The 12,688-nt window shown below is 39.5% G+C and overlaps 1 protein-coding gene across 1 annotated transcript in view; it reads left to right on the forward strand.

The window, feature by feature from the left end:
- The first annotated feature begins 5,392 nt into the window (after nt 1–5,392).
- The window catches only part of LOC311067757 (tumor necrosis factor receptor superfamily member 11B-like), a 46,076-nt gene continuing 38,780 nt past the window's right edge, over nt 5,393–12,688 (forward strand). Inside the window, exon 1 of the mRNA XM_084089820.1 lies at nt 5,393–5,488. Within this exon, the coding sequence (XP_083945946.1) occupies nt 5,441–5,488 (48 nt within the window). The 5' untranslated portion in view covers nt 5,393–5,440. The remainder of the gene's footprint in view (nt 5,489–12,688) is intronic.

Here is a 12,688-nt window from a genome sequence, read left to right on the forward strand (position 1 = left end):
TATCATATAATGGCAGTGAAGTCAGTTGTGAATAATGTTCTATATTTGGTGTTATTGCTAGTAAAGTTAGGACTGAAATGTTTGTGGAATGTGCTTTACTGGGCGGTAAAAAGAGCGCAAATTGCTCTATTAGCTGCAGATTACTGGTCACTAAGGTGCCCATAAAACCACATTAAAGATTAGATTTTAATCTGTTCAGTAAAAAACAGCTTTATTTGTCATACATAGCAGTTGATACTAGTCACTATAAATGTAACTGTAATTTAATTGTTGAAATCTAGAAGCGATTGAAAGAATATATTTATTTATTAAAAACTTTATATCATGTTTACCTTCATTCATTATAAAGCGTTATCTTTATTAGGCATAGGGCCTACACAGCAGTCATAAATCATTACAATTACAATAAGTCTAATACATTTGTTGAAACCTAGAAGCCATAGAGAGAACACATCATTATTTTATTTATTTTTTCATTAAACAACAATATAATACAATATTTATAATTAAATTATTCATTTTCTCTTTATTTGTTAAAATGCATTATATCAGCATCATAGTGCAGTGCAGTCATAATCATTCAAGTCTTATTATAATTGGTAAAACCTGAATCACTGGTGTCCTTCAGCCCCTCTGCATCTCCAACACGTAGCAAGGATCTGCTTAGTGTCCTCAGGCCACCAGCTTCAGCACAGAGGATCCCCTGGCTCCACCTTCAGCCTCTGTGCCCATCGCTCCACCACAGCCTGTCGACACAACGGCTCTGCCCTAGCTTCACCCTCCCTCGGCTCCACCAGAAACTATCGCCCATACGGCTCCACCGGGTTCCCTCGTCCCTCCAGCTGCACCTTGGTTGGACATCGTCCCTCCTGCACCTTCGGCTACGTCTAGCTCCGCCCTCCCCCGGCTACACCTTCGTCCTCTGTCCCACTGACTCCGCCTCTGTCCTCTGTTTATCCGGCTACACCTTGGACGCTCATCGCCTCGGCTCCTCCTTGGTCTCCAGTGCCATCGGTCTCGCATGGGCTCATAAGCCTGTCATCTCCACTTGGGTCTCCATCTTCGGTGGTGGAATCTCCAACGGTCGTAGCTTTGGTGCTTACCATCAAGTTGTCTCCACCATGGCTCCTCCTGCCTTCGACTCCACCCTGGGGCCTTGTCCTGGCTGGCCTCTGGTTCTACATCCATTAATGTCAGACTGTACGACAGTCAAGATGCGTTAAAAATGGACGCGTGCAAGAAAATTTGTCCAGAGTTTTACATCATCAATCAATGACATTCAGTGACGGTGAGCTGCGTTACACGCTGTATTGAAATGGTGGCTACAAAGAAATCTCTAACGTTAATTTTGGTCACGGCTTGTCTTGAAAAACTAAGACAATTTGACGGTCATCGTAGGAGAAGTTACACTGCAGGACTGTGAGCCAAATCTTCTGACACTGCCAGAATTTCATCGGAGGTAAAATTTGATCTCAATGGTCAGTAAGCGGCTGTCGGTGGACATGTCAAACTTACGATCAAAGACTTCAGATTTAGCCTAGGATCTGAGTAATCTTTTAGGATTAGCAAAATTTGTCCCAGACTGCAAAATCGTGGCCAAAAGCGCACAGTGTGCACCCAGCTTAAGTTTAGCAAAATCATCTGCTAAAGTCTATTGCAGATATGGATAATTTTATATGCATCCAACTACGGTTGCAGATGGACAGTCAACTTGTGTTGTGACCGTTCCAATATGGCGGATGTCTTACGTATAGCGGCTCATTAAAAACAGCCACTAATGAGGCATATATGTATATATATGGATTCAGCTGCTAGCGCCGTCTTCTGGCGAGACACAGGAATTAATTTGACTTGCAACTCTCACAGTGCATCAAATGTAAAATAGTCGGTTGTACACTTGTTATTCCGGTGCATTGAGGGATTGAATGAGTGCACTCAAAACATCCACTATGGTTTCGGACACCACTACAAATGGCTGTCCCGTCAAATAGTGCCCTATTTAAGGGTATCGGGGGCAATTTCGGACACAGCCGGGACATAAACCGAAACTAAACAGAGCAGGAAAACATGAACTAAAGGAAACAGAACAGAATATCAAATAAGAGTCCATAACCATGACATATAGTATAGATTAATATTAACTAGATTAATAAATAAAAGAGGTTGTCCATTATTAGTGAACTTATGTGAACAAATTTAACTGTAAAGTGTTGTCAAAATGTTCCCTTTTTATCTTAAGTGTTTTAAATGAAGCGGGTGGGTTGGGTTGATGATGAAGTGAGAATGGATAAATTCAAATTAAGAAAAAATAAGGATCACGGAGCTTGGACAGAGTTAGCTAGCTGGATGTGATGTAAGTCATGCCTTTTTTATTGTTCCCTTTCAAAAGCTACGCTCAATTCTGCGCTTGATTTAAGCGTTATGGGAACGCTTTTGTGCATGACCAGCTGTGAATATATGTGTGCAACACGTCAATGGAATTGACTTTGAGCTTTTATAGCCTCTGACAGTGACATCATTGGAATGCATGCATGTCAGAGGCTATAATTATGAGCCACAGGTGCATCGGCAGATCTTTTGTCTTCAGACCATACTGTGATGTGTGTCTGCTTCTCAAGCTCTCAAAAACTCTCTGTTTCCTCTGATATTAGTTAGTTTTTGCTCTCTTCGGTCTCTTTGGACTGGCGCATCATCGTATAACCACACGCCCCTGCACCCACGATAGTCTAATAAGTTGACGCCGAGGGCACACGCCTTGTTGGCTGAACAGAGTTTGGTTCTCAGAAATAATATCTCTCCCCGACGGCTTGCATTGGCCTCCGAAGGGTACCAACTGAGGGACACTGGGTTTTCAGCTGATATCATAGAGACCATTCTCAGTGCCAGGGCTCCCTCCACTAGAGGAAGTATTGCCAATAAATGGGGTGTCTTTGAAAGGTGGTGCACTGCACGTAATGCAGATCCAGTTAACTGCCAGATTGCTTCAGTTCTGGACTTCCTGCAGAAAAAATTATCAGCAGGCACATCCCCCGCCACTCTCAGGGTTTATGTGGCCGCTTTTCCGGCTTGCCACGCCTTGATTAACGGGGTGCCACTTGAGAAACATCCTCTGCTTGCCAGCTTCGTTCGTGGAGCCAGGTGGTTGAGGTTTCCCGTTAAAACCAAGATTCCTTCATGGGACTTAGCTATAGTCCTGGAGGGTCTGGTTGAGACCCCCTTGGAACCTCTAGGGTCAGCGTCTGATAAACTTCTGACTTTTAAGATGGTTTTCTTATGGTTATTACTTCTTTAAAAATAATCTTGCATTCTTATCCTGGCTACCTTGAGGCCTTCTGCCCTCCACCGTTCACAAGGCCGGATCAAGAGAGACTCAGTCCGTGCTCTTCAGTCCGTGCTCTTACGCACTAGCCAGTGGCGTAAGTCAGAGCAACTTTTTGTTTGTCATGATGGCCATAATAGAGGCGGCCGCCACAAAACAGACAATTTCACATTGGGTGAGGGATGCTATTGCCCTCTGCCTATGAGGCGTGTAGTCAAGCTTCGCCAGTAGGCATCAGGGTTCATACTACTAGGGGGGTCACTTTTTCCCAAGCCTTGGCGGGGGGTTCCCCCTGTAGCATGTTTGTGATGTGGCAGACTGGTCCTCTCCACACACATTCATAAGATTTATAGTTTGGATGTTCAAGCCACTCCGGGCTCTCACGTCCATGAGTCGACATCACAAGCTCATGTCTGCGTTCTTCTTTGCGTTCTTGTGAGCACACACTACTCAACCGTAAGAGGTCCAGACACCCACAGTGCGGCGGCGTGGGTATTCACGTTCCCATAGCGCTTAGATCAAGCGCAGCATTGAGTGTAGCTTTTGAAAGGGAACGTCTCTGGTTACTTGACTGTAACTCTGTTCCCTGAAAAAGTGGCAACGAGATGCTGCGCTTTATTGCCGCACTGGGGATGTCCCAGGACTGCTCTTCAGAAAAAATTATACCTGCCAATGCACCTGTGGCACATCTAATTATAGCCTCTGATATGCGCGCATTCCAATGACGTCACTGACCGAGGCTATAAAAGCTCAAAGTCAATTCCATTGACGTGCTGCACACATATATTCACAGCTGGTCACGCACAAAAACGTTCCAATAGCACTTAAATCAAGCGCAGCATCTTGTTCCGGCTTTTTCAGGGAACAGGGTTACGGTCAAGTAACCCGAGACGTTTTTCCTGTTTGCTATTTCAAAGTCCTGTTACCGAAGTGTTGTGAACAGCGGCACAGAAGGTAAATGTGTAGATACAATGGGCATGTTGCTTTCCAAATAAAATATATTTGTATTTAAGTGTCTCTTTATGGAAGTATTATTATATGTATGCTACTATAATAAAATAGACAAAAATATATTTGTCTTTAAGTGTCTCTTTATGGAAGTATTATTATATGTATGCTACTATATTAAAACAAATAATATAGTGTCTCTTCTGCAATTGGACATACATTCAGTCATGTCTGCAACTTGACAAATATGTTGTCAATATATAGGATTTAAAAAAAAGAATGGTCTAAAGTATTTTGGAGAACAGAGTTTTTGCAAACTTATTATATTGGGCTTTATTAAACTTTATTAAACTATAATGAATTAATATGCTATTTTCTTCTTTTTTTTCTTTTTACTAAAAGTCAATTTATTGAACAATTTCCACAGTCTTTAAACTAAGATCTTCAAAGGATTTGCTATCCTGTGGCTCCCTCTAGTGGATAACATTAGTATTATGTTCTTCATCTCTGAATCGCATTGATACAAATGGCTGATACTTTTTTTTCTTTTTTTTTTAATGATTACACATTTTTTTAATGATTACTTTATTACTGATAACATACCCACATTAAACTCAAATTCACTGATTCGTGGTATATTATTTCATGCTTTAACATTTGTATTTTCCACTTCCATTTTTTTAGCTAAGCAGTAATGATACATTATTATATCACTTGTTAAATGGTTATTTATCAATTACATTCAGTCTTCCATTACTAACAGTGTGATTCAGTTTGTTTGCGCGCAAACCAGCCGCCACTGCCTGGGACTATAACTTTTAGAGTAAGAAAAATCCAGACATTACAAATAGCAATTTTCATTCTGGTTGTATCTTTCCGGAACATGTGATGAAAGGAGTTACTGGCATAAATAGCCTGAAATATCCCATCGTAGTTTGATCCATGCCTTTCACCAGTCACCAGTCACCACATTTCCCGAATAATCTAAAAATACGCATTTATTTCATACTGGCTTCATCAAAAGTGTACTTTCCGCAGGTAAAAATGATTCAAACCAGAGAAACAGCCAGAGGACGGACTGCAGTGCCACAAAGTGGGTGGGTACATTCTGACCTTATCCCTTAAACTATAAGTGTGGAAACGATCTTGTCCGTGCGGACTTCTGCGAGACTTATGAGTGTGCTGAATATGCCTCCACTGACAGCAGTGAAATTACAGATGGTGAGTATGATGAAACTCAGTGCCTGCGACACTTCAGTAAACCTTCTGCTTAGTTTGTGTTTTTTCCTCAATACATGATGCTGTTTTACATAATATGAAACGATTATAAATTATGTTGAAAGCTATTTAAATCGCGTTGTGGTTGATGCTTTAACTTACTATTATACTTATTATACTTATTATACTTTAACTTACAGGATATTTTATATTCTGTCAAGTAGCGCAGGTGAATGAACCTGCCAATCAATTGGTCTTTTCGCGCGAAATCTACAAAAACGTTCGCATTTGGTGAATCATATCGGCTAGTTTGGAGTCGAATCTTTTTTTTAGATGCCCCAGAATGCTGTCTATTTTGGCTTCCTACTTGGTTTTGATACATTTATGTTGCTTTATTTACACAGAAATAACTTTGGCTTCTCGTGTGCCAAAAGTACATTGTGTATTGGAGTGTCCCTGTATTTGCATCAAGAACCCTGTAATGTGGCATCATGTTTATTCTTTTAGTATTTTTTTCCTAAAGGTGTTATAAAAGAGTTGAAAATATTCCTGATAATATGCATCTTACAGTAATTTGGAGTGTAAATAGTTACATATATTATTATTAGAGTATTATTATAATAGTATGTAATAATACGTATAATAGTATGTTATAATAATGTGGATATACAGTATTTATAATAGTGGTTTTTGGAATTTTTATTCATGAAGTGTTAGTGGAGACAGGAAACGATGGAGACTGTGTATAAACGATGGAGTGAATATTACCCTACCCCTAAACCTAAATCCTACTCATACCCTTAATGCAAACAATAATCATTATAGCCACAAATATAAATCCCCTGATAGATTTGCAAAGCATCAGGTATGTACACAATGAGTACATTGATCATATCTTTCCATTTTAATGTTGGTGCACCTGATACAATGTTTGATCTGCATGGTTTCACTGTCCTTCACGTTACCTGTGTACTTTTTGTACAGTTGTAGAGTGCTTTGCATGTGTAGCTCTTTGTGGTTCTGAAACATTATTTGCATGAATCCATGTTTTGGAGATTATCAAACATCATTGGACTTTCCATGTGCCTTTTTTTAGGAAGACGTTTTTTTTATGAGGCCATGTCGAATAATGAGGTACTCGAATAATGGTGGTTGAGCTGGGCTTTAGTATGGAAACTGTGAAGTTGTTGTCAAGGAGATGTTATCAGTTATCATGAAAGGGTGAAAGAGTGAACTTCCCTATAAATGGTGTCTCTCTATTCGGCTTATGCTATTACCTTGAGGATGTATAAAACTTGTTTTCACAGTTCATCTGTACAATAGGAGAGGCCATGATACATTAAATAAGTTCTGAATATGATAACAGATAATAGTGTAGCTTCATGTATACCAGCTAGTAGTTCTAATCAAGCTGAAGGCTATTTTTAATGATTGCTAGACAGCACTGTATGAAATACTTCTTAATTTGTCTTTTTTTTCCCCACCTTAATTGTCTGAAATTAATTCACAGCTTAATATGCTCCATGCATACATTAGCCACGATTACATGAATTTTTTTTTCTTTCAATTGGAACGAAATCAACATGATTTCAACATGGGGGAAGTTGTGGCCTAATGGTTAGAGTCGGACTTGTAACCTGAAGATCGTGGGTTCGAGAAATGTAGGTGGGGGGAGTGAATGAACAGCACTGAAGTTACTCTTCCACTCTCATTACCCACAACTGAGGTGCCCTAGAGTAAGGCACCTAACCCCCAATCGCTCCCCAGGCGCCACAGCAAAAATGTCTGCCTACTGCTCCGGGTGTGTGTGTGTTCAATACTCACTGCTGTGTGTGTGCACATGGATGGGTGAAAAGTAGAGCACAAATTCCAGGTATGGGACGCCATACTTGGCTACACGTCACTTCACTTTTTTTGACTTTATGTTTACATGAATGTGAAATAAAGTGATCTGGTTGATGTCTGCACGTATATACGGAGTTTCCGGTAACACTTTATTTTGATGGTCCCTTTTGAACATTCTGTTGACAATTAGTAACTTTGCAACTACATGTCAACTAATTCTCATTAGAGTATAAGTAGACTGTCTGCTTAATATCTGCTAACTCTTTATTGTGATGGTCCTCCAACAGACATTCTACTGACCATAAGTAATTTTGCAACTACATGTCAGCTCATTCTAACCCTACCAGTCTAATGAGAGTTAGTAGACATGTAGGTGCAATGTTACTTATAGTCAACAGAGTGTGTTAAAGGGACCATCAAAATAAAGTTAATCCGAATTTCCCGCTGTTGTCCCAACCTAACCATCCTCATTTTCTTTGTTTTAAAATGCAGACTTAATATACAGTATATATTCCGTGTCCTAGTTAGGAGATGATGAGGACACAAAGCTTTGTGCCATGATGCTTATGTTTATCAAGCAATGAAAACACCCATTCCCGCACCATATTCAACAACAACATCAGCTCGTTCTGTGCATCATAACTCATTAACGCCATTTCTACATCTTTGCATATAAACAAAACTTTTCAGCTTCGGTTTTTTAATCCAATCAAGTGTTCACGTATCCTATCGAACGGATTAGAAAAGGTTTATCTCACCCCTCTCAAACTGATTGAAATTTCAATCAGATTGGACTAGGGGTGTAACGATACCCTCATGTCACGATTCGATACATATCACGATAATCAACTCACAATACGATATTGTTGTGATACTCCAAGACATATGGTAAAAGGTTAACGAAAAATGTACTGTTACATTTGATACAATGCTAAATTGGTTTTACATTGGGGGTGGAAAAGAATAGTCTTGGACTTGGTGCTGGTAACCCAATGCACAGGACAATGGTGACACCAGAATAAAAGTATTCATGATTCTGAAGCTGTTACGCAGCACAGATCAGCAGCAGGAGTCAGATTTCATTCATCACGAGAGTGAGGAACTGACTGACAAGATGATGGCAGAATATTTGGTGTCAAAGCGAAATGTAAAAGCGCCTATTTAAGCGAATTGGTCATATTACTGTTTTGTTGTTGTGTTTTTCATTAAGAATAATAGGCTAATGAACTCACCATTCAAGCAATCCACCCCCGAATTTGAAAACGAAAATTAACTGCGCTAATTTGAAAGCAAAAGTAAAATGTGCATGGCCGCACGGGCATTCATAACGTGTGTGTCCACTGGAGCAGAACAAGCAGAACAGAGCGAGCATTTTCAGTTCATTCCTATGGAAGCTCAACTTCCATAGGAATTAATTAAAAACACTCACTCTGCTCCACACCATTATGATTGCCTGTGCGGATGTGCACATTTTTCTTTCGCTTTCAAATGAGCGATTTAAAAGCCTTGCGACACCATGTCATGTTTTTGATTTGTTTACATGTCTTTGGTCCGTGTTGAGTTCATATTTCATTTTAACAGCACCAGAGTTTTTTTGGAAGCTGATCGAGACCCATCATTTCAGCTGTCTTGGTCCGCTTGTTTGGTGCGCACCAGGGTTCAGATGGTAGTGTTGACATTTATTCAAATGAAATACACTAACAGAGAAATCGCTCCAGGATTCATTTTAATCTAACGAAACATGGCAAGTGTGAACACACCCTAAAGTTGCAGAAAGCTGTTTCTGAAAAAAATGTTGTTGAAAGTGTAATGGGCTTACAAACAAACTTAACAAACTTGTAGCACATCAGCAGTAGGGGCCTATACACTCGTGATAGGGTAGGATGGGGACACTCATCGATTGCTCCTGTCTGCCTCGTTGCTGCTGCTGAACTGGCAAGCGTCTGTAAGCTTCATATATCTTTCTGTTTTGAATCATTATTTACTATCATTCCTTGTTGTTTATACTGCTAAATATAGCTTACTCAACATCACACATTAACCTGACATCACTAGCTTCAATCTAAATTGTTATTGCTAGCACAACACGCTAGTAATTTGCTAGCCTGTTTGCGTGTCATCCGTGCGCTCTTTATTTATTTATTTATTTATTTATTTTTCTCTCACGCCTTTTACTAGTTCATCAAACCTTAGGTGAGTAGGATCAGTCAACAAACACGGTGAGTCATGTCATCTTCTCCTCTTATTGTCACTTGCACTTCATGTAACATGTATAGCATACCCTTCTCTGCCAGCACAGGATTTACATGTGATAAATGCAGGGAGATAGTCAGGCTGGCGGAGAAGATTTCAGAACTAGAGATACACATCCAAACTTTAATCAAGGTTAATTGTAAGAGTGCAAGGGCTTTAGATACTGCTTTGGATGCGACTAGCTTAGTGAACTCTGTACATTGTTCGGTTCCGGCTGTAGTAGAGCCCGTGCAGAAGGGCAATTGGGTGATGCTATATGCGGAACGTGAAAATAGAGACACCAGCCACCATAGTCACATGTTTGCCAGGAGCCAGAGCGCCTGACATCAAAGCAAATTTAAAAGTGCTGGCTAATGCTAATCGTAAATTCTCTAAGATTATTATTCACGTCGGCACTAATGATGTTCGACTCCGCCTGTCAGAGATCACCAAAATTAAACGTTAAAGAGGTGTGTGAACTCGCAAGTACGATGTCAGGCACTGCAATTTGCTCTGGCCCCCTTCCCCTTCGCAGGAGTGATGAGATACTTAGTAGATTGTCCTCACTCAATGGCTGGCTGTCTAAGTGGTGTCCGCAAAATAATATAGAATTCATAGACGATTGGAAAAGTTTTTGGGGCAGACCTGACCTGTTGAAAAGAGATGGTATTCATCCCTCCTGGGATGGTGCTGCACTTCTCTATAGTAATATGGCACATAGTCTTAGAGCTCAAACATGAATTGGGGCTCAGGTCAGGAAGCAGACAGACAGGCTAGCCAACTGTCTGCCAGCTGTCTTACGTCACCAAGGTCAGTTAAATCCCATCACATAGAGCCTCTTTCACCTAGATATCATCATATAGAGACTGTGTCTGTTCCCCGAATTAGGAAATACAAAAAACTTCCAAACACATCTAAGGGTAAAAATTTAATTGATGTTCAACAAATAAAAAACAGATATAATACAAATGAGCAAATTATAAAGCTTGGGTTGCTGAATATTCGATCCCTTACTTCAAAAGCACTTATTGTTAATGATATGATTACAGACTATAACCTTGATGTGCTGTGTTTGACAGAAACCTGGCTAAAACCAAACGATTACATTACTTTAAATGAGTCCACCCCACAAGATTACGGTTATAAACATGAACCTCGTCTGAAAGGCAAAGGGGGAGGTGTTGCTGTAATTTATAGTAATATTCAGATAGTCAAAATTACTAAGAACTCTAGTTTCAGATATAATTCTTTTGAAGTGTTGGTGCTTAATATAACAATATACAGTGAGGAAAATAAGTATTTGAACACCCTGCTATTTTGCAAGTTCTCCCACTTGGAAATCATGGAGGGGTCTGAAATTGTCATCGTAGGTGCATGTCCACTGTGAGAGACATAATCTAAAAAAAAAAAAAACAGAAATCACAATATATGATTTTTTAACTATTTATTTGTATGATACAGCTGCAAATAAGTATTTGAACACCTGTCTATCAGCTAGAATTCTGACCCTCAAAGACCTGTTCTGCCCTACAAAGGCAAAAGACCTTAACTCACCAGAGTGTGAAACTGAGAAAAATGACTTTAAAGTTTTTTTGTTGTCCAGCCAATTGTATGATAGGTAGGACACTGAAAATTTGCCAAGTAGTTGTCATAATGAATATATTTATCTACATAAAAAAAAATTGAGCTCAAACTTGACCTTTGACCCTTATTTGGAAGTTACTGCATTCTGCCTTTGCATTATCTGCAAAACAATAATGGCTCATACAAAGGCAAAGTACCTTAACTTCTAATTTATTGACCATTTTGACTTTTATCACTCTATAAAAACATTTCTATGATAACAATGATAGTCTTAAAATAACATTTAGTGAGTTCTGTTTAGAAGGCTTAATATTACATCAATAGAATATTATAAAATAAAAAATAATGAGAAGGCTACTGTACTGGATCGGTTTAAAACTTTATCGGTGTTCTTAATTTAAGTAAAAAAAACACTAAAGAAGAAGTTAAAGTAACCTTTCACAAATATTTCTTACATTTGAAAGATTTGATTTGACACACACACACACACACACACACACACACACACACAGAGGCCTCTGTTTTCTGACGTGCTCTCTGCTTGCCGTTGCGGATTGAGGAACGCGCTGATTAGCCGGTTTCATATGTTGTGTGTGCAAAGATAAGCGCCAGTAAATTTAAAGTATATGCTTAACGGCCCAAAAACCAGGACATTTTCATCACTTTATAAAAAAAATTTAAAAAACAGCCACGACGGCCAGGACAAGACGTGAAACCATGACATGTCCTGGGAAAACAGGACGTTTGGGTCACCCTAATTTTAACTGTTTAACCGGACGTCTGCCTACTAATAGCCTACCTACAGCGACACTTAAAATGTCAACCTCCGGACAACTTGCACTTTGATAGATTAGGTTAGCCAGCCGGCACATGATGGATTTAAACAATGGATTGTCTTCTCAGTGGATGTCGTTTTCCATGGATTTTGAGTTTGACCATGTAAAAAAAAAAGGTAAGCTGCAATCTAAGTTATATCTGCTGGGTTTATTTGTTTGCGTGGTAATGTTTTCTCCTCCCCTTACTTATCGTGAGGCGTCCCCAACCCACTCGCGTTGTTTTCAATTACATATAGGCATTAACATTACACCGTAACTTCAGCGCGGCAAAAATGTAACGTTGGTAAAACAAAGGCAGAGTGCCTTAACTCCAACTGTAACTTGATTCCAGCATTCTAGAGTGCAGCGGAACAAAGCTAAAAGACCGTAACTGATGTTAAGGGCTTCTGCCTTTGCTTTCCCTCTGCTTTTGGAAGTTATGACAAAAACAACATCTTATTTTTAGCAGAAAAGAACAAAATTGACTCAAGATATTTTTCCACATGATAAAACTGATGTCCATTGTTCCAAAAATGGCAATAACTAATTTTGACCAAAATTGAAGTTAAGGTCTTTTGCCTTTGCACGGCAGTGTTAGTCTGCCTTTAAAATGTCCACCTCCACTCCATTTATTATCCTAAATTAGATGCACCTGTTTGAGGTCGTTAGCTGCATAAAGACACCTGTCCACCCCATACAATCAGTAAGAATCCAACTACTAACATGG

Source organism: Abramis brama (assembly GCF_963993115.1).
Source record: "Abramis brama genome assembly, chromosome: 17".
Taxonomy (NCBI): Eukaryota; Metazoa; Chordata; class Actinopteri; order Cypriniformes; family Leuciscidae; genus Abramis; species Abramis brama.